The 26,639-nt window shown below is 41.5% G+C and overlaps 1 protein-coding gene across 1 annotated transcript; it reads left to right on the top strand.

The window, feature by feature from the left end:
• Positions 1–2,194: 2,194 nt before the first annotated feature.
• Positions 2,195–7,498, top strand: LOC131434330 (uncharacterized). The gene has a single exon (XM_058600998.1). The coding sequence runs from the start codon at positions 2,195–2,197 to the stop codon at positions 7,496–7,498; it is 5,304 nt and encodes a 1,767-aa protein (XP_058456981.1).
• The last annotated feature ends 19,141 nt before the right edge of the window (positions 7,499–26,639 follow it).

Below are 26,639 nucleotides of genomic sequence, written 5' to 3'. Positions count from 1 at the left end.
GGGCAAAACCAAGCAATTCTTTTAGTTCATTTTTAATTTCATCAGTACTTTGATAATTTGATAAGCCTTTCAAGACAGCCTTGAAGGGTCTGTCTGATTTTATATCATATGAGTAAAATTTATGAAGTTTCTCGGACAAATATCGGATAAGACGTTCATAATCTTCCAATCCATCAACCAAGACTCGACATTCTCCTCTTCGTCCAATTTGAAATGAGACTTTTACTTCCGGGAGAAAAGTAGAAAACTCAATCCGGAATGCTTTGAAGTCGGAAATCATCACCGTCACTGGTGGCATAGATTGATGTTTCTTCCCAGAACGACAAGCGTCCGTTTTGGGAATTTTTGAAGAATTTTCTTCTATGTCGCTACAATCGGATTCAGGAAGAATCTCGTAAATATTGTTAGACGGCATAGAATCAACGGAAGGGAAATCCGTCCGTTGTCTTTTATTTTTACATTCAGATTCTGTAAGATCGTAAATGTTATTAGGAAAATGTTGAATAACGGATTGTGATTTATTCCATATTGAATTATTTTTAGCCTAAGGCTTGTTGCCTTTCCGGTTGGACGCAGGCATTTTTGAAATGAATGAAATTTGAAATTAAATTAACTAGGCTAAATTAGTTTTCGATTAAACTCCTAGTTTGGAAAAGTCTTGATAAAGACTGATTTTGTGGTAGTCTTAATAAAGACTGATTAGTTCGAATAATAGTTCTTTGAATAGCTAGCCTTAAAAAAGGCTGATTAATTTCTTAGTCACTCTAATATCACTCTTTGTATAGCCTTGAGAAAGGCTGACTAATTTTTAGTCTATAAAAAGACTGTTAGTGTTTCAGGTAGCCTTGAAAAAGGCTGAAGCCTTGAATCAATGAAACTCTAGGTAGCCAGAAAAAATTTCCAGGAGCCAAGAGCTATACGCGTGCGGTGCAAACGACTGTTCAACACCGACTGACCAAAACCAAGATCACATTTTAATCTCGGCTCGTGTTTTTGTGGTCAAAAATGCATTTGTTTCAAAATAAAAAGAAATCAAACATTAATCAAAGTATCGTTTATCGCTTGTAACTACTTTTCACTCCTCTCAGGCAATTATCGAATTCCTTCTTGAAAAAATGTCTAGTATTTTGAGATGATCCAAGTTTGAAACCAATTTTCGATTTCTGCCTAGGAAGTAAACCGATGACTTGCTAAATCATGCTGCTTCCGCCGGAGCAACCAGTAATCGGGAGGAGCAATGTCAGGAGAATACGGCGTGTGGGGCAAAGTGTCCCACTTGAGCGTTTTCAAATACTACGAACCATGAATATTCGACTTTGGTATTTATGTTGGGGTCGATGTCAATGTTTTTAGACTTAGGCTTTAAACGGTAATAGCTATCCAACAAGCCATAGATAGTAAAAACCCGTCCAATTTTAACGGAGATATCGATATTTTTGTGTAAGCGACTTTTCCCCTTATTCCCGTAGTAGGAGTTTTACGCGCTCGATGATAAAGCGATGTTTCGGAGCAAAGTGAATTACGATTTTCAATACTGTTGTATGCAATTGTTTCTTAGCTTTTCAATGGCTGTGTACAGAACCCTTCATTATGACGTTTCGATTTTAGCACAGTTCGCTTTTGGCAACATAATCGTTTGAAATTCAAAACAATATTCAATATTTATATTGATTTATACTGCTTGCAACAATTGTTCGAACGTAATCGATGAACAACCCTCGCTACTACCTAGCATCTAAACTCACGTCACCTGTGAATACGATGCTTCGCCTGACACACACATTCAAACCAATCAAACCGATCATATCATTGTACTCATGAACTTATAATAAAATCAGTCTATTGAATTCTATCTGTGAGACAGCACGTTCTTTTCTTGAGCTCTTCGGTCTGTACAATTGTATCCACGCGGTTTCAACGTGGTCGGTAAATTTGGTCGTTTGTTCCTCCAAAAAGCTGGTCCTTCGAACCGGATAACCATAATTTGACCAGCAACGCGAGTTTATTTGTCGATTTTACGTTGCTCTCGTACGACTAGTGGACATTTACGAGTTGATAGCGAAGATAACGTGTGCAAGCACACCGCGTGTGTATTGGAGTTTTACTGCCGCTAAATATCGTCATGGATAAATTAATCCGCACAAGAAAATCGTATGCCCCGCGGCTGGAACGAGTAGGTCGTTGTCTTGAAAAAATGGAAGACTCCGAAAATGTTGAAGCCGAAGATGTTCTCACGGAGATAGATAACCTCAACAGCATTTGGTCATCGTATCTATCTGTTCATCATAAAATTCTTGATTTGGCAGACGACGAAGCTGTTTACGAGGAAGCAATGACGCATCAGATCGCATTCGAAGAGGAGTATTTGTCACTGAAAAAGGGTTTGGGTAGGCTTCAGAAACGTTTGGAGCCAGTCGAACACGAGGTCACTTTCAACCAACAAAATGGTGGCAACACTAGCGTCATCGAAGCACTAGTTCAGCAACAAACACAGCTTTTTCAAGCAATCACATCCAACGTAGGAGCGTCAACGACTTTAGTTCCGCCATCAAGCAACGGTACGTCAGCCGATAATACCGCACTGCCGGACTTAAGGCTGCCGCGCATGAGTCTTCCGATCTTCAACGGAAATTTTCTGGAATGGCAATCGTTTTACGATCTGTTCAGTGGATCAGTGCATCAAAATCCATCACTTCGTCCCAGTCAGAAACTCTATTTTCTCAAAAGGCATTTGGCGGGAGAAGCAGCTACACTGATTTCGCATCTAAATGTTGAGGATGCTAACTATCAACCAGCTCTTCAAAAGTTAAAAGAGCGATACAATAAACCGCGTGCAATCGCTAATCTGCACATCACTCGTTTTTTGAGCCAACCATCATTGACAGCGTCGTCCCCATCTGGTTTGCGCTCCCTCCACGATGTTTCGGATGAAGTGATTCGCGCTTTAGCAGCTCTCGGACGCGAAGAAAGAGACATTTGGTTACTACACGTTCTGTATGAAAAGTTGGACTCGAACACTAAAGAACTGTGGTGTCAAAGGATTGTGGACCTTGAAGAGGATGATATAAGTTTTGACGCACTGTTGAAATTTATTGATAATCGAAGCTCAGCCCTGCAATCATCACAACGGTCCCGGATCTCTAGCACCATCCCAGCTAATAAGGTTCCAGCATTAAGGCCCCAATCTAAGCAACTTTCTGCATTAGTTGCTACTAAACAAACACAAGTCATCTGTGGCATTTGTTCGAGACCTGGTCATCAACCGTACCAATGCGGTAAGTTCACACACGCTAGCTCAGCTGATCGATTCTTTATGGTTTCTAGACAGAAGCTATGCCAGAATTGTTTAAGGAACCATGGTGGAGAAGAATGCAAGGCGGGTTTCTGCCGAAAATGTGGACAGATGCATCATACGTTGCTTCACAACGCTTTTCAACCAGCAGCCCAAGTGACACCACTCGAAGAAAATACCTCTGCATCACCGCAAGCGCTTATATCAGCTATTAACCTATCTGATCATCTCGATGGTACGAACGTGCTTCTTTTGACGGCTACTATTGACGTTTTCGACAAATACGGTCGACCACATTCAGTTCGCGCAGTGCTCGATTGTGCATCACATCTTAGCTTCATCAGAAAAGATTTGTGCGATCAGCTCGGTGTTGAAAAATCGCCTATAAACCTGGATTTTCAAGGAATATCGTCTACAAGCACACACTCCAGTTTAGGCGCTACCGTAACAATTGCCTCCAGGTGCTCAAATTACCAGTTTAGCCTTCCGTGTGCCATATTGGATCAAATCTCTGCCGACCTTCCATTGCGTCCTGTGAATATCGAAGATTGGCCAATTCCACATTCCGTACATTTGGCTGATCCGCAATTTCATAATCCTGGAAGAATCAGCATTCTTTTGGGCCTTCAACCGTTTTTAGAGCTATTGGAACCTGGACAAATTGTTCTCGATCCAGCAGGTCGTCGGCCTATTCTTCAAAATACGAAGCTAGGATGGGTGGTATCAGGTCGTTATGAAACACCACCGCAAGCGGCCCCTATCAGTTCTACTTGTTTAATCACCTTCGTTGATGATACACTTTCTCAACAATTGCAAAGATTTTTTGAGATGGAGGAATACACGCATCCAGGTCCCCACTTCAGTGAAGAAGAAAGGATGTGTGAGGCACATTTCGAACAGAACACCGTTCGCGACAACAATGGTCGATTCCAAGTTCGTCTCCCCTTCCGAGAAGATCCAAAATCACTAGGAAAATCTCGTGAAATCGCTACTAAACGGCTTGAGCAAATTGAGCGAAAGTTGGCCAAAAATCATCAGCTTAAGGGACAGTATCACTTCTTTCTGCGTGAGTATCTCGAGGCAGGCCATATGTCTCTCGCCAAAACACCAGCACCGGTTGGATCAGTATACCTCCCACACCATTGCGTCTTGAAGGAGTCCAGCACTACAACCAAATGCCGTGTTGTTTTCGATGCTTCGGCCAAAACGACTAGTTCAAAATCACTTAATGACGTGCTAATGAGTGGTCCTGTCCTACAAGATTCCCTCATCGACATTCTGCTACGGTTTCGTTTCCCAGTTATTGCACTTACTGGTGATATACAGCAGATGTACCGTATGGTGCAAGTTGCAACGGAGGATCGTGATTATCAACGAATCTTATGGCGATGGAAACCTGAAGATGACATCGATGAGTACACTCTAAACACCGTCACCTACGGAACAAAACCGGCGTCGTACCTCGCGACAAAATGCGTTCAACAGTTGCTCAATCTCTTTGCTGTAAACTACCCGGATGCGGTCCAGAAGGCATTGAAGGGGACATACGTTGATGACGTTTTGATCGGTGCAGATTCTCCTGAAGAAGCTCAACAGTTACGACAACAGCTTTCGGAAATATTTGCATCTGGAGGTTTCCACCTGCGTAAATGGGCGTCTAATTGTAACAGGGCCCTTGAAGGTGTATCCGAAGCAGACCTCGAAATTAGGATCCCGATCGAATTAAATGGAAACGAAACCATCAAGGCCCTTGGAATTCACTGGCAGCCGTGCAGTGATGAGCTCTTGTTTTCCTATCAACCAGTTAAGATCCTTCAGCCCACTAAACGTATCATTTTGTCGCAAATCGCCAGCCTGTTCGACCCTCTGGGTTTGCTCGCTCCAATCATCGTCAAGGCGAAGTTGGTGATGCAACGTTTGTGGGAGCTGAAGGTGGACTGGGATGAAACTCCCCCTGGTGAGTTGATTGATGATTGGATAGTTTTAGCACAGAATCTGTTCGCTCTCAACTCATTTCAGATACCACGAAGAGTCGTCTACGCTCGAAGCCTTACACGACTCTACCTGCACGGCTACAGTGACGCTTCCGAGAAGGCAATGGGCGCCTGCATATACATTCGATCCGTCGACGAAGATGGCAACCATTCATCGCATCTTCTTTGTGCAAAATCGAAAACAGCACCGATCGGGAAGGGTCGGTCGACCATACCTCGCTTGGAGTTAAATGCGGCGGTGATCTTGGCACGTCTAATCAGCAATGTTACTGCAGCTTTGGCAAAACAGTTTCACGAAATTCGAGCCTACAGTGATTCCCAGGTAGCATTGGCATGGATATCTGGCGGAGCGTCTAGATGGAAAACATATGTTGGAAATCGCGTAGCCGAAATCGCAACTCTCTTGCCGTCGATCAACTGGTATCACGTTGGTACCCACGACAACCCTGCAGATATAATATCGCGAGGTGCTCTTCCTGTTAATTTGAAAACGAATGATCTTTGGTGGCATGGTCCAAATTGGCAGCATTCATCACCACATCGAGATCTTAACGATGCACAAAGGCAACAAGTAGACCGTGAACGAAAATCTATGGCAGTCGGTCTCATAGTCGCATATCAAAATCATTTTTTAGATGAGATGTTAAATCGTTACTACCCAAACAAACAAATGTTGCTACGTGTCACTGCTCGTCTTTTGAGATTCGGTTCCCGTGGACCTGAACGTCTAACATCTGCAGAGTTGGATAAGGCTCTTTTAATATATGTATCGCACACACAGAAATCTCACTTCTCGAATGATATCAACCGCTTGAAAGAAGGAAAATTTGTGTCTAGCGGAAGTTCTATTCGTTTACTCGATCCTTACTTGGATGCAGACGGGCTTCTCAGGGTGGGCGGCCGTATCCGTCAATCGAAGCTAAATTATGATACAAAACACCAGCTACTGCTACCTCGGCGTTCTATATTCACTTCTCTAATATTATATGACGCCCATATCAACAACTTTCATTGCGGACCGCAAACTTTGCTAGCAATTTCTCGTCAACGTTTTTGGATACCGTATGGGACAAGTGCGGCTCGTAAAATCACTCGGCAATGCGTAACATGCGCTCGAATGAAACCTCTACCTTTACGTCAGCAAATGGGTCAGTTGCCATCATCTCGTTTGGATCCACAGCCTCCGTTCTCTGTAGTAGGAATAGATTATGCGGGTCCGGTGAATATCATAAGCCGTAAGGTACGTGGAGCTGCATCGAGCAAGGGATACATAGCCTTGTTCGTTTGTTTCGTTACAAAGGCGGTATGGCTGGAAGCAGTATCGGATCTCAGTACACCATCGTTTCTGGCGGCGTTTACCAGGTTCACCAGTCGCTACGGTATGCCAGCAAAGGTATATAGCGACAACGCTACAAATTTTCGTGGAGCAGCAAAGCAATTGAAGGACGTCGCAAATCTTTTCAATTCCAATGCACACCAATCGATCGTGGCAGATTTTCTTGCCGACAAGGGTGTCGAGTGGAACTTTATTCCGCCACGCTCTCCTCACCATGGAGGGCTCTGGGAAGCTGGTATCAAGGTCGCCAAGCAGCTGCTGTGTAAAATTTCAGGTAATTTCACATACACGTTCGAGGAATTGTCGACTCTTTTGGCACAGGTTTCGGCATGCATGAACTCTCGTCCCATCACACCGATTTCCAATGATCCAACGGACCCGCAGCCATTGACCCCCGCGCATTTTCTGATTGGGAGGCCGTTGACAACAGCACCGGAAATCAACCAACTCGAACGCCGTGTCAGCTCTATGTCGCGTTGGCAATTTGTTCAGCGTGTATCTCAGGAGTTTCGAGCAAGATGGCAGAAGGAATATGTACGATCGTTGCAGGTATTCACGAAGTGGCAAAAATCTGCATCTAACGTGAAGGTTGGTGACTTCGTACTTTTGGTTGGCGAAAACGATAAGCCGAAGCAGTGGCCGCTTGGACGGATAGTGGAAGTTCATCCAGGACCTGATGGATTGGTCCGAGTAGCATCTCTGAAAACTGGCAACGGAATCACACAACGAGACATCCGGCGAATTCGTTTGATACCCATGGACAGCGATGAATACGTTTCAAGACGATTAAGTAATGAAATTCCGGACCGGAATTTGGTGGGCGGCTTATGTTCGAACGTAATCGATGAACAACCCTCGCTACTACCTAGCATCTAAACTCACGTCACCTGTGAATACGATGCTTCGCCTGACACACACATTCAAACCAATCAAACCGATCATATCATTGTACTCATGAACTTATAATAAAATCAGTCTATTGAATTCTATCTGTGAGACAGCACGTTCTTTTCTTGAGCTCTTCGGTCTGTACAATTGTATCCACGCGGTTTCAACGTGGTCGGTAAATTTGGTCGTTTGTTCCTCCAACAATAATTGCTGGAAGAACAAAACTTCTTACATCCTTATACTATTCGAAGAAGTTCTTGGAGATCAGGAATAAAAGAAATAATTTCATTAATTTTTTCGTAGATGGCTTAACTGATTTCTACAAACTCATACTCATATAACCAATCCTATGTTTCGATATAAGGTTTCTGAATTTCATTTGAGGTCGAATTCTGCTTCCGGAACTACAGGATGAAATATGTAATGAAATTAAAATAATATCACTAATTTTACTAGTAGATGGATGAACCGATTTCGTCCATCTAATATTCAAATGAGAGGTTCCGGGTTGGCGGTTCAATGCATATGTGAGACGCTGGTCTTACAAGCCAGTTGTCGTATGTTCGAGCCCCGACCTGGAAGGATTCTTAGTGTCAGTAGGATCCATAGTACTAGCCATGCAATGATTATGTACACTAAGAATCGGCTGCGAAGTCTGTTGAAATAGAAAGGCCAAATTCCACAAAAGGAATGTAATGCCAAGACTTTTTTTAAGGTCCCTTAAAACTTCTTGTGTTTTTATCAGATCCAACTTCTGGTTCAGAAGATACAGGGTGATTAGAGTAAAAATTTTACATAAATTTAGCGGGTTTTATCGGGTTTACTGATTTTGAGAGTCGATGACCCAATAAACTTATTTCAGAAACGCACTACGATTTCTCTAAGATGACTACACTGATTTTAACAATTTTAACATTAGGCGAATTTGACTGACTTCGTCAACACCGATTTCCGAAATTCGTTTCCGAAAATGTCGGGAATAGAGAAGCTAAAAGAAGGCCAAAACGAATTTAATTAACAAAAATCCAAATTAAATCAAACTTATGTTCCTATCAAACATTGATGAATTTCATCCGATTCCGACTTCCACTTTTGAAATTACAGGCTGATGAGTTTTTGAAATTCAAACCGTCATCGAAGATGACGATACCAAAAAATCTTCAAAGTTAGTCTCTGAATACCGTTTCTGGAAGTACCATAAATAATGACAAAAACTTTCAAGGGGAACTCACTTCTATATCTCATGGAATGCTTAATCGATTGCCATGCGTTTAGATTGAAAGGTATAATTTTAAGGTTTCATGCAACTTCTATCTTCGATTCGTCATGCAGTTGCAAAATTATAATTACAATTCATTTGACGATCATTAATATGTTTTTTTCATAAAAACTAAACACAACCAATAATGGATTTTATCGTATCAAAGAACGCTCACTAGCAACTCTTCACAGGATTAAATCAGTGCCATCAAAGAGAGACGGATATTATCGCAGCAACAAAAAACCGGCATGGTTCATTTAACATAGAATAGACACCAGCGCGAGAGCGAATTTCTCTCGATGACCTGTCTGAGAATCAAAGGTTAGCTCGCTGCTGTAGGGATTCTCTCTGAAGCAACAAACGGTCGCTTATTTTCGTTTTGCGATACGATTCTATACGGGCAATGGATAATTCCGATAGAATAATTTTAATATTGCCGCTTATTCTAGCTTTGTGCATATAACCTTTGTATAAATTGTGTCTATGAAAATGTATGTGAGTGCTCCACACAAGGGTTTTGAAATATTGCAACCAAGTATGAGAATCATCAAGTGGAATCATCGATTTTCTGCGATAATTGTCAACTTGCGATTCTCATTGCCGTTTCAACCTTCCGAGTGAACGGACGTGCTTTGTGTTTACTGCGAAAGCGTTGAAAACCAGTGCCGTGTGTGATAAAGTGACCGGACGATCAAAACTAGATCGCTATTGTGTAATAGACAATAGTGCTTTTTCCTGTGAGAGGTTTTATGCACATTATATACTGAAGCAGTGTATTGTTGTGAGCGGACGATCGAAACAGTACCGTTAGCCGGTGATTGTTCGATCGATCAAAACAGGCCCAGCGGTGTACGTGATATCACTGTGCGGATTAAAAAAGAGTGTGCTTTTTCCTCTCGCAGGTTTTTTGCACACCATCGCAGCGGCGATACGCCGATCGACGAGGGCTAGGCCTTGGTGGCCCCCGTTGGATTTAAGTTAAGTATCATTATTTAGTTTTTTTTCCTTCCTGCATTCGACTGTTCTATTTCTCCCCGATTCACTTATTTCTGTGCGGAGGTAGCTCCGCAACATGTCTAGTCTAAATTCTGACCCCCCCGTTCCCGATGATCAAATGGAGACTTCCCTTGACTATAAAAAGTCTCGCATAAAGAGCTATCCGGATGGGCTCGCCGGCCGGTCCTTATGCGGTCTATTTCCGGACCAAATCGAAAGAAAAAAAATTAAATATTTTAAAAATATCGCGGGACCTGTCCTCGCGATACAATACTATAAAAAGTTTTGATAAGATACGTCCAGACAAGCTCAGGGTCCTGTTTACCAGTTCAAAACAGGCTAATGAGCTCGTTCAAAATGATCCTTTTACGCGGGAGTACCGCGTCTACGTGCCAGCTCGCGAAGTAGAAATCGACGGTGTGGTCACCGATTCGAGTTTGACTTGCGAGGACGTTCTTAAATACGGGGCGGGTTGTTTTAAAGACCCCTCACTTAAGAATGTCAAGATACTGGATTGCAAGCGATTGCATTCAGTATCGATCGCCGGGGATGGAACAAAGTCCTATCCCCAATCAGACTCTTATCGTGTGACCTTCGCCGGTTCTGCTTTGCCCAACTACATCCTCTTGGACCGGGTTCGTTTGCCTGTTCGCCTATTCGTACCCCGAGTAATGAACTGTACTAATTGCAAACAACTGGGGCATACAGCTACCCATTGCAGCAATAAGCCACGTTGTGCTAACTGTGGGGAAGCTCATGCGGACGGCTCTTGCGGTAAGGATGCTGAAAAGTGTCTCTACTGTAAGGAGGGTCCGCATGACCTCTCTGATTGTCCCGCTTACAAACTGCGAGGTGATCGAATGAAGCGTTCCCTAAAGGAGCACTCCAAGCGTTCTTTCGCAGAGATGCTTAAAAGTGCCACCCCTCCTAAACAGACAACGAACCCATATGCCTGCTTGTCAACTGACGAGAGCGATTCTGACGACCCTTTGGAAGGTCCATCTTCGGCGGTCCCTCATAGCTGTAGGAAAAGAATAAATAAATCCTCTCATAAGCTACCTAGTAAGGGTTCGAAGGTGTCTTCCGAAGGGCTTCGAAAAGTTACAGCTAACGGGAATCGGGACACAACACCGAAGCAAAAAGCTCCTGGTCTCGGAAAACTCAATTCCGAGATGGAATTCCCACGAATTCCCGGGACTACAAAATCCCCAAGCGTCCCAGAAAATCTACCAGAGAACCAACTAGGTGCTGGACTTATCAAGTTCTCTGATGTTGTGGACTGGATTTTTACAACTTTCAATGTTTCAGACCCTCTTAGAAGCATTTTAATTGCTTTCATGCCAACAGTAAAAACATATTTGAAGCAGTTGACTGCAAATTGGCCCCTTCTCTCAGCGATTGTATCCTTCGATGGCTAAATCATCCACCGAGGTCACGGATCTAATCACTGTTTTACAGTGGAATTGCAGGAGTATCATCCTAAAAATAGATTCTTTTAAATTTCTAGTAAATAATCTGAAATGTGACGCATTTGCATTGTGCGAAACTTGGCTAACTTCTGAAATATCCTTAAACTTCCACGATTTTAACATTATTCGCCTGGATCGAGATGATCCCTATGGAGGAGTACTTTTAGGGATCAAAAAGTGCTATTCTTTTTATCGAATTAACCTCCCCTCGATACCAGGTATTGAAGTTGTCGCATGTCATGTTACAATCAAAGGTAAGGACCTTTGTATTGCTTCCATCTACATTCCCCCTAGAGCCTTGGTTAGGCATCGGCGGCTCAGTAATATCATAGAGCTCCTTCCCGCACCGACGTTGGTTTTAGGAGACTTTAACTCACACGGTACGGGATGGGGCTGTCTTCACGACGATAACAGATCAGCTATGAACCATGATATTTGCGACAACTTCAATATGACAATCTTGAATACGGGAGAAATGACACGGATTCCTGCACCACCAGCAAGACCAAGTGCGCTGGATTTATCCCTTTGCTCGACATCGCTACGGTTGGATTGCACGTGGGAGGTAATTCCTGATCCCCACGGTAGTGATCATCTACCGATCGTAATATCAATCACCAGCGGCTTAAAACCATCGAAGACAATCAATGTTTCGTATGACCTCACACGAAATATTGATTGGAATAGCTATGCGACTTCGATATCTGAGAAACTGGAAAGAACTCAACAACTTCCTCCGGTGGAAGAGTACACGTTTTTGGCTGGCTTGATTCTCGATACCGCGATTCAAGCTCAGACGAAACGTGTACCCGGCGCAAAAACTAACATCCGTCCTCCCAACCCGTGGTGGGACAAAGAGTGCACAAATTTAAACGCGGAGAGAGCCTCCGCGTATAAAAAATTCAGAAAAAATGGAACACCTGATAATTACCGGAATTACGCGGTGTTAGACGTTAAAAATAAGAACTTGATAAGAGCCAAGAAACGCGATTACTGGCGTCGGTTTATAGACGGCTTTACGAAAGAAACATCTATGAGCACTCTTTGGAACACAGCCCGACGAATGCGCAATCATAACACCACGAATAAATGCGAGGAATACTCCAACCGCTGGATATTCGATTTCGCTAAAAAAGTATGCCCAGACTCTGTTCCGGAACAGAAGATCACCCGCGCCGCGACACCAAATACAAACGAGTCACCGTTTTCGATGGTAGAGCTTTCACTTGCACTTTTGTCATGTAACAATAAAGCCCCGGAATTAGACAGAATAAAATTCAACTTGTTGAAAAATCTGCCTGACCCCGCCAAAAGGCGCTTGCTGAATTTATTCAACAAGTTCCTCACGGGTAATATTGTCCCACACGACTGGAGACAAGTCAGAGTTATCGCCATTCAAAAACCAGGGAAACCAGCCTCCGATCACAATTCGTATCGGCCGATTGCTATGCTTTCCTGTATCCGGAAATTGTTCGAAAAAATGATTCTGTTTCGTCTAGACAATTGGGTCGAAACTAATGGTTTACTTTCAGATACACAATTTGGTTTCCGCAGGGGCAAAGGAACGAACGATTGTCTTGCGTTGCTCTCAACAGAAATTCAAATGGCATTTGCTCGTAAAGAACAAATGGCGTCAGTTTTCCTAGACATTAAGGGGGCTTTTGACTCAGTTTCTATAAATATCCTATCTGAGAAGTTGCATCAGCATGGTCTTTCGCCAGTTTTGAACAACTTTTTACATAATCTATTGTCTGAGAAACACATGTACTTTGCGCATGGTGATTTGTCGACAATACGATTCAGCTACATGGGTCTTCCTCAGGGCTCATGCTTAAGCCCCCTTTTATACAATTTTTACGTAAGTAATATCGATGAATGTATCAACACATCTTGCACGCTAAGACAACTTGCCGACGACAGCGTTGTGTCTATTATAGGACCCAAAGCTGCCGATCTCCAAGGACCATTACAAGATACTCTCGACAACTTATCATCATGGGCTCTTCAAATGGGTATCGAGTTCTCTACGGAGAAAACTGAGCTGGTTGTATTTTCGAGGAAGCGAGAACCAGCACAATTACAGCTTCAACTAGGGGGTGAAACCATAGCTCAGGCCTTCACATTTAAATATCTCGGGGTCTGGTTCGACTCCAAAGGCACCTGGGGATGTCACATTAGGTATCTGAAACAAAAATGCCAGCAGAGAATCAACTTTCTTCGTACAATAACCGGATCATGGTGGGGTGCCCACCCAGGAGACCTGATCAGGTTGTATCAAACAACGATATTGTCCGTGATGGAATACGGATGCTTCTGCTTCCGATCAGTGGCGAACACTCATTTCATCAAGCTGGAAAGAATTCAGTATCGTTGTTTGCGTATTGCCTTGGGTTGCATGCAATCGACTCATACGATGAGTCTCGAAGTGTTGGCGGGCGTCTTACCGTTGAAAAACCGATTCTGGGATCTCTCATATCGTTTGCTCATTCGATGCGACATTTTGAATCCTCTGGTGATTGAAAACTTCGAAAGGTTAGTTGAGCTTAACTCTCAAACCCGTTTTGTGTCCTTGTATTTTGATTACATGGCTCAGAATATTAATCCTTCTTCGTTTGTTTCCAACCGTGCTCATTTCTTGGATACTTCTGATTCTACTGTGTTTTTCGACACATCCATGAGAGAAGAAATTCGTGGAATTCCGGATCACGTGCGCCCTCAAGTGGCCCCAAATATTTTTTATAATAAATTTAGAACAGTCAACTGTGAAAAGGTGTTTTACACTGACGGTTCAAACATTAACAAGTCCACAGGCTTCGGCATCTTCAATCAAAACATCACCGCTTCTCACAAACTCAATGATCCGGCTTCAGTTTACGTCGCAGAATTAGCTGCTATTCAGTACACCCTCGAGATCATTGAAACCTTGCCCAAAGACCATTACTTCATTGTCACGGACAGTCTAAGCTCAATAGAAGCTCTCCGGGCAATGAAGCCAGGAAAGTATCCCCCATATTTCCTGGGGAAAATACGGGAACATTTGAGAACTTTATCTGAACGGTCTTATTTAATATCGTTAGTCTGGGTCCCTTCGCATTGTTCCATTCCGGGCAATGAAAAGGCAGACTTATTGGCTAAAGTGGGCGCATTGGAAGGTGATATTTATGAAAGACCAATCTGCTTCAATGAATTTTTCAGTATTTCTCGTCAGAAAACTCTCGAAAGTTGGCAAACTTCATGGACGAATGACGAACTGGGACGATGGCTACACTCCATTATCCCTAAGGTATCGACGAAACCTTGGTTCAAGGGGATGAACATGAGTGGTGATTTCATTCGCGTTATGTCACGGCTCATGTCAAATCACTATACATTCAACGCACATCTCCGGCGTATCGGGATCGTGGAGAACGGGCTCTGCACCTGTGGCGACGGTTATCAGGACATCGAGCATGTCGTGTGGTCGTGCGTAGAGTATCGTGACGCCAGGTCGAAGCTACTGGAATCCCTCAGGGCCCGAGGTAGACCGCCTGAGGTGCCGGTTCGGGATGTGTTGGCGAGTCGGGATAGTTCATATATGCTTCTCATATACCAGTACCTTAAACACATTGATATACAAGTGTAATGTGTTATCCCTCGCTCAGAAAGTATAAACTCCACCTACAGGTTCGACACTAACATCCGCCCGATTCTCTCGATCCCCGTCCCTGTTCACCATCTTCATTGGAATTAACAAGATCTTTTTTTTTGTCACTAACTTTTTTGTTCCCCTTTCCCTGTTTTTTCACCATCTCGATGGCAACTAATTAGATCTCTGTCGTTTTCAAACATTTTGTTCCCACACCCCTTTTTTACCCCGTTTCCCACAATATTTACTTCTTTTTTTCATTCTCTTCCGTAACATCACCATCACCGGAAGACCGCTCCAGTCAATGACCAGCATGCGGGCCATCCGCCGGGCCTTCGTAGCCTGGGGGTGTTTCCCGCGGACCCTCACGGACCGAAGAATGCGGCCAACATAGAAAATTACCATCGCCATCTGGAATCATCTCATCCTAAATTCAATTCACCGGCCACTACCGATCGCCAGATACTATATTACATAATGATACTACTCTAGTTTTAAGTTAGACGATAATTAAGATTAGTAAATACCCTTGGCATCTTAGAGCTTAAGCAGTGTGCCTTAATATTATATTATATTATTGAATAAAAAAAAAAACTTGCGATTCTCTCTTGGTAAATTGCACACAGCGCCAATCATTATCAGACTGTGGCCCTTATTACCGGTGTCACTACACGGCGAAAACCAAGTGAAGTGACTGTGACCCTTATTATGAGTATCACTTCACGGTGGAAATCAAGTGAAGTGAATGTGGGTCCTTATTACGGAAGTCGCTTTAAAGACAAACGTATTTACTTGGATGAACTTGATGCCATTATGAACATCACGCAACCAATATTTTGTTGAAAAAAATATTTTTTTCCACCACAGTGATCACTTCACGATGCGTGATACTGGTAATAGGTAAAATCAAGTGAAGTGACATGTAAGTGAAGTGAATGTGAAAGTGGAAGTGAGAACGGTAATAAGGGCCTGTATTTTTTTAAGGGCCGTGAAATACTCAGAGTATGAAGTGGAGCGAAGAAATGCAGAAAAATTCTCTTGCGGTTCATGCATTGAGAGACTCGAGTTCCTGTAGCATCACATGCTGATAGATAAAGAAAGGTATTATCTCACTGCTAGGTGTTTAAAAAAAACTCGAAGCAATATGCACTGAATATTAACGACAGATGTCTAACCTCTTGAAACTATCGACATCAGCTATTACTGTTCAATATTAATAACTGCAAGGGCCGATGTGAAGCTAAGCTTGCGATAATCAATTTTGCGGTTTTTAGGAAAATCAGATTACACATCCTAATCCGTTTTTTCATTTGAATTCAAGCTTGGGAAAATTATCCTAGCGGCCTCTGATAACGAGACGCTCGTGTGAACTTCTTTAAAATTTCTATTGCACATTTTATTCTGTTACTCCGGAACCAGAGCTCGGGTCTGGACTAAATTGGCTATGGGAAAAGTACAGTACATCGATTTTGAAAAAACAGTGCATTTTACAATACGCATTTTATCTAATAATAGTTAATAAAAATAAAAGAAAATAAATAATAATCACGTAAATAAAAATTTTTGGCCTTACAAAATTTCATCTTAAAATGACTGATTTTTTAAAAAGAAATATGAAAAATGAACTGGAAAAAATAGTAAAGACCAAAATTGAAGTGAATAAAAATCGTTACACTCATAATCTAATTCACTGTCTGACTCAGGGAAACATTTCTCGCTTCTGAAAATGCTATTGCTTGAGCGCTAAATCTGGGTAAGCTTTGTGGGAGCATTCAGTGCAATTATTGTAGCGCTGATTATTGCATAATTTGTCCTGGTAATTTCACTCCTGTTTCCCTTATTTAGATTCGCTACATGTTATCACTGTTCTTTCTGACGTTTTGTTATTGCGGCGATTCGAAATTCGATGCGTTAAACATTAAAAACTCTGTATTAATTTTTCGAAATAAGAAATACAGTACATTTTAATGGGAGAATACAGTACAAATTGAAATACAGTACATTTAAGTGTAAAAACAGTACGCAGTATTTTACAGTATTGTAAAATACTGTACGGATACGAGCGTTACTTATATTCCATGGGAACTTCCACAATATGGGTAGTTTTGGTATGAGTTTAAAGAGTAGATTCCGCAAACTGATGTTATAGGTATTTTGGAAATCCAAGTTGGCGGCTTCCGATTTATTAATATATTTGAAAAACTCTTATAATTGGGATACTCCAAAATCTAAGCTGGCGACTTCCGGGCACCATCTTGGTGAACAGATGATGGTTTTGCTTGTTTCGAAATTCAATGTGATCACTTCCGGTATATCGCCATTTTTTGAAAATCCTTACTCATATTGTTATGGTTTTCAAGAAATACCAATAAACCAATATTTCGAAACAACCCACAACATTGTTTTCCCGCGCTTATCCATCAAATCCTTTCCAAAAATACCCATATGGTAACCATTTAAAAAACTAGCAACGATGACTACTCAGAATGAAGGCTATTTATGATTCTTTTATAGAAATATTGCGAAAAACATTTATTTCGATTTGGTTTTTAAAAAACCCGCACTTTCTTTGAATACCATTCATCATATTTAGCTAATCACAGCAGCGATTTTGTTCCGAGGACAATTTGATGGATTGATTTCTTTATCGAAAAAAATCTTTATTGTAGTGGCAACGTGCTAAATCAGGCCAACATTTTCAGGTTCATTGTGAGGTTTCATGTACGGAAAGATACGCTTTTCAAGGCACTTGTGCTTATACACTAGAGAATATTTCGACTTATTTCTCACGATAACTGCTTGTTTGTCGGTAGCTACAAATACCTTGCCAGATTGTAAGCTCCCATGTAAATTTATTGGTAAAGTGAAATTCGATGCTTTAGAAACTTTTGTCCGGGAAACTGCGCATAATTCATCTTCACGTACGTTTCGTCGTCCCTAAAGCTGCATCCTTCATATTTCGTAGGAGCTTCTTGTACAACTTCTGGGCATATCGTCTGGTTACTGAATTCTATTTCGGGGTTTGTTGTTTGATGTTTATTGACCCAAAAAGTAATGAAATTTTTCTTTACGACGAACTTTACGTGTCTGGAATTGAGCTGCTGGGTAATTCGACTGCCTTGGGTTTGCCATAATCGTTTCCATCAACGTCAAATGCAGCTTCCAATTGTTATTTCTATTATTGACTTAATCTTTAGGTACCTGTCCTCTCACTGTTGACAATAGTGAACGAAATTTTTTTCAGTACACCCAAACCTCCGTTTACGAACAATTTCTATACGTTACCTCTTTTTACGTAACTCTTTTTACGAACCAAATCCCAAATAACGTAAACTTTTTTACGAACCTACTTCGTAAAAATAGGTTTTGGCATACATCGAAAGCGATTTCCGACTCCATGGAAACTACTACAATGTGGGTATTTTTGGAACGGGTTTAAAGAGTAGATTCCGGAAAATGGTGTTTGAGGTATTTTGGAAATCTAAAATGGCGACCTCCGGTTTGATGATATTCCTTGAAAATCCTTGCAGTATGGGTATTTTCGGAACGGAATTGATGAGTAGATGTCGGAAATTGATGTTTGAGGTGGTTCTGAAATCCAAGATGGCGACTTCCGGTTGATTGATATTCCTTGAAAACCTTAATATTATGGGTATTTTTGGAAAGTATTTAATAAACAGATGCCGCAAAACTATGTTTGGTATCGTCGCGAATTCCAATATAACATCCTCCGGTTTATCGATATGCCTTATACACCCTTAAAAATTTCCGAAACATATTGGATAACAATAAACGATGTTTGAGCTCGTTTCAAAATTCAATGAGGTGACTTCCGGTATAGTGTTTTAAAGGAATACGAAGTTAAAGGAAAATGGCAAAAACTTTAAAAAACCTGTTTGAATCCACCTAGTGGTGTAATTATGCCTTTCTCATGTACATATAATATTGTGGTATTCTATTTGTACTTCCGGAACCGGATACTGGGAACCAGGATAGCCGGAATCGGTTTGTTTAGTTGCCTACTGATAATGACTAACGATTCGTGTAGTTTTGAGACCAGTTTAGAATTTTTTTTACGTTTTTTGTTTCGCCGGTTTAAGTGACGGTGTACAATATTTAACACACTTTACCCTATAACTTCGGAACCGGATGAAAATCAGTAATTCCGTATGGGACCACGAGACCTTTCATTTGAATCTAAGTTTGTCAAAATCGGTTCAGCCATCTCCGAGAAAACCTAGTGAGATTATTTGACACATACACACACATACATACACACAGAGACATTGCTCAGCTCGATGAACTGAATCGAATGGTATATGACTCTTTGCCCTTCCGGGCCAATTTTCACTATTCGGTTTTTCAAGTGATTGCATAACCTTTCTATATGAGAAAGGCAAAATTACTTATTAACTGGAAGTAACTGTTTGGGCTCGTTTCAAAATTCAAGATGGCGGCTTCCGGTTTATTGAGATTGCTTAAAACCTCTAACAATATGGGTATCTTCGGAACGGAATTGATGAGTAGATGACGGAAAACGATGTTTGAGGTAGTTTTGAAATTCAAGATCTCGACTTCCGGTTTGATTATATTCCTTGAAAACCCTTGCAAGATGTGTACTTTCGGAAAGAGATTGAAAAGTAGACGTCGGAAAATGATATTTGAGGTGGTTTTGAAATGCATCGAAATCACGAAAGGCGGATTTTATATTTGCATTTTTTTTTAATTTAAGCACAAACTGTTTGATGTTGAATACTAGATGGAATGAAAAGTTCCGAGCCTCTCACAGAAAAGACGTGAATAGTTTCGAACCGTGTATATTTTCGTTGAGAACAAGCCTCTAGATGGGTCAATACCACATTTCATGACAATCGCCCTTATTCTGAATAACGACGTATTGATTTTTCGATCGAATGTGGTTCGATCGAATCATAGCTACCTTTGATTTTGCTAGCGTTTTGGGGAATACAAATGAAATACGAGTGAAAAAAGGATACGACGTTATTCAGAATAAGGGCGAATCTATCTAATAGTGTTTGAAAAACAGCTGATCGTATCAGTCGAGTTCTAATTTTCATCAAGCTATGAAAAAAGACGCACCAGCGCATAAAAATTAAAGCAACGGGGAAATTGAATAGTTTGCGGTACGGATTGGTGCACCATCCCCCGTATTCTCCAGATCTAGCCCCTCAGCGACTATTATCTATTTCCAAACCTAAAAAGAATTCTCCAGGTAAAGAAATTTTTGTCGATTGCTGAGGTCACTGCAGAAACGAAAGCCTATTTTGAAAGCCTTGACATAGGTGCTTAAAAATGTTGGAGATTATACTGAAGAGTAAAAAAGTTTTCACAATAAAAAATAGATTTTTTCTCGTAAGTCCCGGGACTCATTTCCAGTAGTATATACGGCTTCAGTGCAAAATAGAATAAAATAGAACGCCAAACACCAAACTCAAAGTTCATACTTGATTGTGGTTAGTTCACTCTAAAAGACCTCTCACAGAATGTTCCACAATCGAGAAACCCCTCCTGCAGGACACTAACGAACAAAACCACCGAAATGAGGTTCATCATAGTTTACGCTATTTCGATTCAAAACAGAAACAAACAAAAAAAAATCCCAAATCATCAAAAGGGTTTTCGTATTTCAGCAACTCTCGATTTGGCCGGGAGTCTCTGATTGCGAACCACACAGCCGGACATCGAACGAATCAGAGTGCAGAGCATCTGTTTAGCAATAACCGAATATTGTCTCAATCTATTTGAACGAGCGTGGCATGAAATCGAGAAATCTGCATCTCTTTAGTCCTTATTCCGACCATCAAGTATGATCCGGTTTATGGTTTCAGCATTGCCACTATGCCAGTGCTGTTTCAAAAGTAAGCATTTGATTGTGTTTATCTTGAAGAAATCACAACTGCGCTGCGCTGTATCATTCAGGATAACGGCAATGGCTGCCAGGGCTGGTCGGTTGGTCGGTTGGTCGGTTAGATGGCTGCAAAAACTATGAAGAGCAAACTATTCTGTAAGCCGGTCATGATTGCACCTTGCTGTGCAGCGGAGTGCGGTGTTGTTTCGCTGTTGTTGTTTTGCTGCATTGTCCCGTTCTGCCGTCACGTTCTCGGTTCACGTCAACAAGGACTCAAGAATATCAGATCATTTGTGCTGCATTATCTTGCCATAATCCAACTAATGCTCACGGACAAACGGCTCTGTTATGAAGATGAGCTTAAAGTGGGCCGTTTGTTAGATGGGATTCCAAAATTGGAATTCACGTGGGATGTTTGCTGCATTGGTTGAATGGGAAACAGTTTCTACGATTTTCCAACTGAGCCCTGCAATTCTGTCTCCCATAACCTAAGGAAGATGGCTAAAGAAACTAATGCCAAAATATCACCATTGTCACATAGTTGCTGTGATGTGCGCTTAGCAACAAAGCCGCTCCCAGTGACAATGATAAACACCATCTGCTTTAGAATAGATCAAATACTTCCGCTTAGCCGGTCGCATAAATCGTGCCCCGGCCAACCGAGGCCACATTCCGCAGTTCCTCCGCTACTAGCTATGCTAATTTGCCAGACATTCTCATTCTGCCTGCATTCCCGACTGACTGGCGGATCTTTTGACTGCTACTAAATGTGCTCGGTCCGACTGTTTGGTAACGGGCAGGATGACGAGGATATCGCTTTATTAGCTGGTATGTGTCACTGAAAACTGCTGCCGTCACCAACGGATCTGAGAGAGGCGTGAAATGTCTGAGACACATGCTGCTGCTGTTCCTGTATTTAGCCAGTCAATTTTGTAGTTTGGCTAATCTTCAAGCTTCTCAAGGGTGGTGTGTTTCGTGCAGTATGCCCAGGAAGGAACCCCGTTCGAAATTGGTGACGTACAGAATCTTAGTTTTTGAAAACGAAATATTGGCAGCTTCAAATCGGGATTCATATTCAAAGCAGACCGCTTGAATGACAGGTGCAACGTCTAACACATGGATCAATAAGTCCCGAGACTAAAGCAGAGATGGCGCTCTTAGTAAACCAGTAACCACGTATTTATAGACCTTTGCTTGAAACGGGTCAAAATTTTAAGTCGATCCGACCAGAAACAGCTGAGTTATCGAGGTTGGAGTAAAGTCGTTTTGTAGTTTGTTTAAAAAATGGAAAAAACCGAGTTTCGTGTTTTGATAAAACATTGTCTTTTAATTGGTAAAAAAAAACCGTGCAAGCGAAACAATGGATTGAAAAATGTTATCCGGACTCTTGTCCATCAAAAGCAACGATTTGTCGGTGGTTCGCCGAGTTTAAACGTGGTCGTACCGACACAAATGACGCGGAACGCTCGGGTAGACCTGTGGAAGCCGTTACACCGGAAAATTTGAGTGAAGTGACAAAAATCATAATGAAAGATCGTAAAGTGAAGCTCCGTGAGATTGCTGAGATGACACAGATATCATATGGAAGTGTATTTACTATCCTTCATGAAAAATTGAGCATGAAAAAGGTTTTTTCCAAGTGGGTGCCGCGATTGCTTTCGATGGAACAAAAATAGCAACGAGTCGATGATTCAGAAAGCAGTTTATCGTTATTTACTCGCTTCCCCACCCCCTTACTCGCCAGATTTAGCCCGCCGTGACTACTGGCTCTTTGCTGATCTTAAAAAAATGCTCCAGGGAAAAAGATTTGGCTCAAATGAGGAGGTCATCGCTGAAACTGAAGCTTATTTTGAAGCGAAAGATAATTTTTTTTATAAACATGGTATTGAAAAATTGGAAAAACGTTCGAACCATTGTATCACCCTAAAAGGTGATTATGTTGATGAATAAAAAAAATTTTTGCAAAAAAAAATGTTGTTTCCATTGTTAGTCTCGGGACTTATTGATCCATGTGTTACATATTCCAGCAGATTTCTAGTCCCGGTTCGTTTCAAACGAATTGTGTGGGTTTGATAAAATGATCGTTTGATGACTTGGACACTTGATTCAAGTAGCTCGACATATGTAACGACCTTTCTAATTGGAAATATTCATACCATGAACTAGCCCACGTGAATGTTCAGTTTTGGTGTCAATTTAGAAAATCTGCCACACTTTCCCTCCTATCACAAAATAGAATCTGCCTTTGCTTAAAAAATCACTCAATCGGAAATTAGAAAAATATTTTATTGGTATCAGATATTTGTTGAAATCCACGTTACACGTTCAGAAAGTTTCATCAGAAACAATGTTGCCAACTGCGAATATTATTTAGACCGAAATGATTAATTTTTAATAAATGGCTTTATTCAAATAGATTTCAAGTTAATATTATACACATTTCCATGCGTGTGGCAATTAATTTTCATGTTCTGAAATCCTCATAGAATTTTTTTTCTGGGTACGCGCCTGTACTTGGGTAGTCTATCATCGTTTTTCGTTGCTCGGATATCCGCAACGCCCTCTCCAACGATCCCGTCTCCGAAACTACCCTAATCCTTTTCCTTAAAGACGCCCGCCTCCTAAACCAAATTTAGTATCTTCCCCTCCCAACTAAACCCCTCTCAACTACCCCATCCCTCCTCACCTTCTTTCTCTCTCAGAATTTCGGCGAAAACTCAGCATCCACGACCTGGACCACTCGGACCACCCGGCCGCTGCCGCACACACAGCCGAGAAACTACACTGCTCCGTGGGCCTTCCGCGAGGATGTTACCCGCAGCCCGAAGCTGTTACATCAAACCCAGACCAACACAGATAAAAATATTCTTGAATTTAGCCTTAAGCTTATCAAATCTATGAAATGTATACCATGTAATGTACTGACTCGATGTAAAAACTCCTCCTTCCCTATAAATCCCTCACCTTATACTTCCCAACCACCCCCAAATCCCGACCCCAAACTGTTACAAACCCGGTGAACGACCAGAATCAGGTTAAAACCGGGGATAAATAAACGATATAATAATAATAATCGTTGCTCGGAACACTTGTAATTGGTGCTAAGCTGGTCATAAAAGGTGAGTAAGACACAATTATCTGCTTGACCGAAATCACAACACATGGCCAAGCGTGGTCATGATGTAACATCACGAAGTCAATCATGATCACATATTTCAGCAGTTTTGTAATCTCGGCCCGTTTCGAACGAATTGAGTGGGTTTGATGACACGGTCGTTTAATGGCTTGAACACTCGAAAGTAACTCGAAGTAAGCAAGGATGGTTTTTATAGTATCAAAGAACGCTCTCTAGCAACTCTTTACGCGATTCAATCAGTGCCATCAAAGAGAGACGGATATCATCTCAGAAACAAAAAACTGGCATGGTTCATTTAACATAGAATCGACACCAGTGCGAGAGCAAATATCACTCGATGACCTGTCTGAGAATCAAAGGCTAGCACGCTGCTGTGAGGATTCGCTCTGAAGCAGCAAACGGTCGCTCATTCTCGTTTTGCGATCCGATTTCAGACGGGCAACGGATAATTGCGATAGAATCATTTTACTATTGCCGCGTATTCTTACTATGTGCATATAACCTTTGTATAAGTTGTGTTTATGAAAACGTCTATGAATGCTCAACACAAAGGTTTTGAAATATTGTAACCTAGTATGAGAATCATCAAGTCGAATTATCGATTCGATTTTCTGCGATAATTAAAACTTGCGGTAAATTCCACACAGCGCCGATCATTGCAAAACTGTATCTATTTTGGTAAGGGCCATAAAATACTCAGAGTATGATGTAGAAGAAATGTAGGAAAACTCTCTCATGGTTCATGCATTGAGAGGCAGCGAGTTCTTGTAGCATCATCTACCAGATTGACGATGTTGTATACAATGTAGAGAAATATCGAACCGTTTTCTGCCGAATTATCGCCAATCACCAACACTAAATAACGATCTTTCTAATTAAAAAAATATTTTTACCATGAATTTGTCCACCTGAATGTTTAGTTTTAATGTCTGCTTAGCAAATCTGTCACACTTTGGCTCCTATTAAAGAATGAAAGCAGCCCTTGTAAAAAAATCACCCGATTTGAGTTCGAAAAATTCAATGATTTGTTTTAGTTTTGTTGAGATGTCGAGTCGTCTTGAGCTAGTTTAAAATTTGAAAATGACATGCGACTGCACATATGTAATGGAAACCGCGAAAATGTTACCGCATAGATGAGACTCGAACCCGTAGGTAGCTCCTAACTGGGGAAATTGTTTTGCCAATTAAGCTACCCTGAAGAGACAGCCTAATTGACTAGAAGAACCAAGCATGTTTCGCATTACTTGACCACAATAGCATTCAATTATAGCATGTTTGGTTCTTCTAGTCAATTGGGCAGTCTCTCCATGTAGTTTCATGTGCAGGGTGGTTTAATTGGCAAAACAATTTTCTCGATTAAGAGCTAGCTACGGGTTTGAGTCTCGTCTCTGCGGTAACTATTTCGCGGTTCTCATTACACAGTTGTATTCACATGTCATTTTTTCAATTTGTTTTTCCCATTCGATAGGATTCAAATAAAAGCAACTATAACCTAGCGTCATAAGAATGAAACTTTTTCCCGGATGCTTTTGTTGCCCACTGTCCCACTTTTCCGAGATGGAATTGTATTTATTTACCGCAAGGTAAATTCCAACCCTGCAGCAACTTTTCAACAGTTCCTTGGTGTCACATTAGTTTATATATTTCGATTTCGCACCACCACCAGCCCTCCTCCGAATCTGGAGCCGGTGGGAGCAGTTTAACTCTTTCTTTCGGTTGTATCCGGATCTTCGTGCATGGCTCTGAAATCATTTCTACTGTGTGGTTCAGATCAGCTACGGGGCCCCCCGCCAGACGGTACCGACCGGGGAAGTAGTTTGCTTTTCCGGCCAGTTCTGCCGCCACCACAGTAAAAAGTGAGCAACCAACCGGAGGCAGTAGATCGTAAAGCGTGAAACGAAGCGAAAAATTTCCCCAAAGTACGGCTGCCCGGAGAAAAGGCGAACCGAAAAGATGTACATAATTCCAAGAGTTGCCCAGTTGCGGGGTGGAAATATTTACCAACTAGAAAACCCCGACTTTTTCGCACTTATTCCGGTGAATCCTCCGAATCCTTGTTCGTTGCCACCAAAGTGAAGTGAGTCAGAGCCATTAACTTCGTCTATAAATAAATTGCCTTTTTTTTGGGTGATTCGCTTGTACCCTTTCAGTTTTCCATGCTTTGCACGGCCGTGGGAAAAGTTTGGTGCAAATTTTGCCTCTGCTATGAAGTAAACCACTTGGTGGAAGGAATTTTTTTTTCGGAAAACTTGGTCAAGGAAAAATTGCTGCATTCGAACGATTAGGGAGACAAAACATATCAAACAATTATTCGATTAATGTATACTTTAAAAGTAGTTCAACTAGCGTGTCCTAGCTTCGATTATAATTCAACCAATTTAGACGGTTTCGAGGCAATATTTCCGAAACAAAATTCCAAAATTTTTCTACATCATACGACACATAAAATCGTCGGTTTGTCCACTTTACTCCAGGTACGTTCTTCAAGAACAGGATTGATTGGAAATTCCAACCCGTATCTGAATTTTGCCTGTATTCGGATACCATGCTGAGCGAGACAGAAAAGATATTTGCTTGCTGCGCAACCGAGTGATGTTGGATTTTCATCTGGCTTGTCTCGTCCTTAACAAGTCGTAATAGAAAGTGGCTTATGTTTTTACCATGGCGATAAAAAAAAAACTGTACTTGTTAGTGGAAGGAGCATCGAAACTGAGGATCGATCAAAGACAAACATGTTCTTTTTGACTTTCGGATACCGAAAGAGGGATTTATG

The sequence above is a fragment of the Malaya genurostris genome, chromosome 3 (assembly GCF_030247185.1).
Source record: "Malaya genurostris strain Urasoe2022 chromosome 3, Malgen_1.1, whole genome shotgun sequence".
NCBI classification, from domain to species: domain Eukaryota; kingdom Metazoa; phylum Arthropoda; class Insecta; order Diptera; family Culicidae; genus Malaya; species Malaya genurostris.
The sequence above is the reverse complement of the archived record's forward strand: the minus strand, read 5'-3'. Positions and strand labels throughout refer to the sequence as shown.

Excerpts from the sequence above, each read along its gene's own strand:
- LOC131434330 (XM_058600998.1), top strand. The coding sequence starts at position 2,195 with ATGGAAGACTCCGAAAATGTTGAAGCCGAAGATGTTCTCACGGAGATA.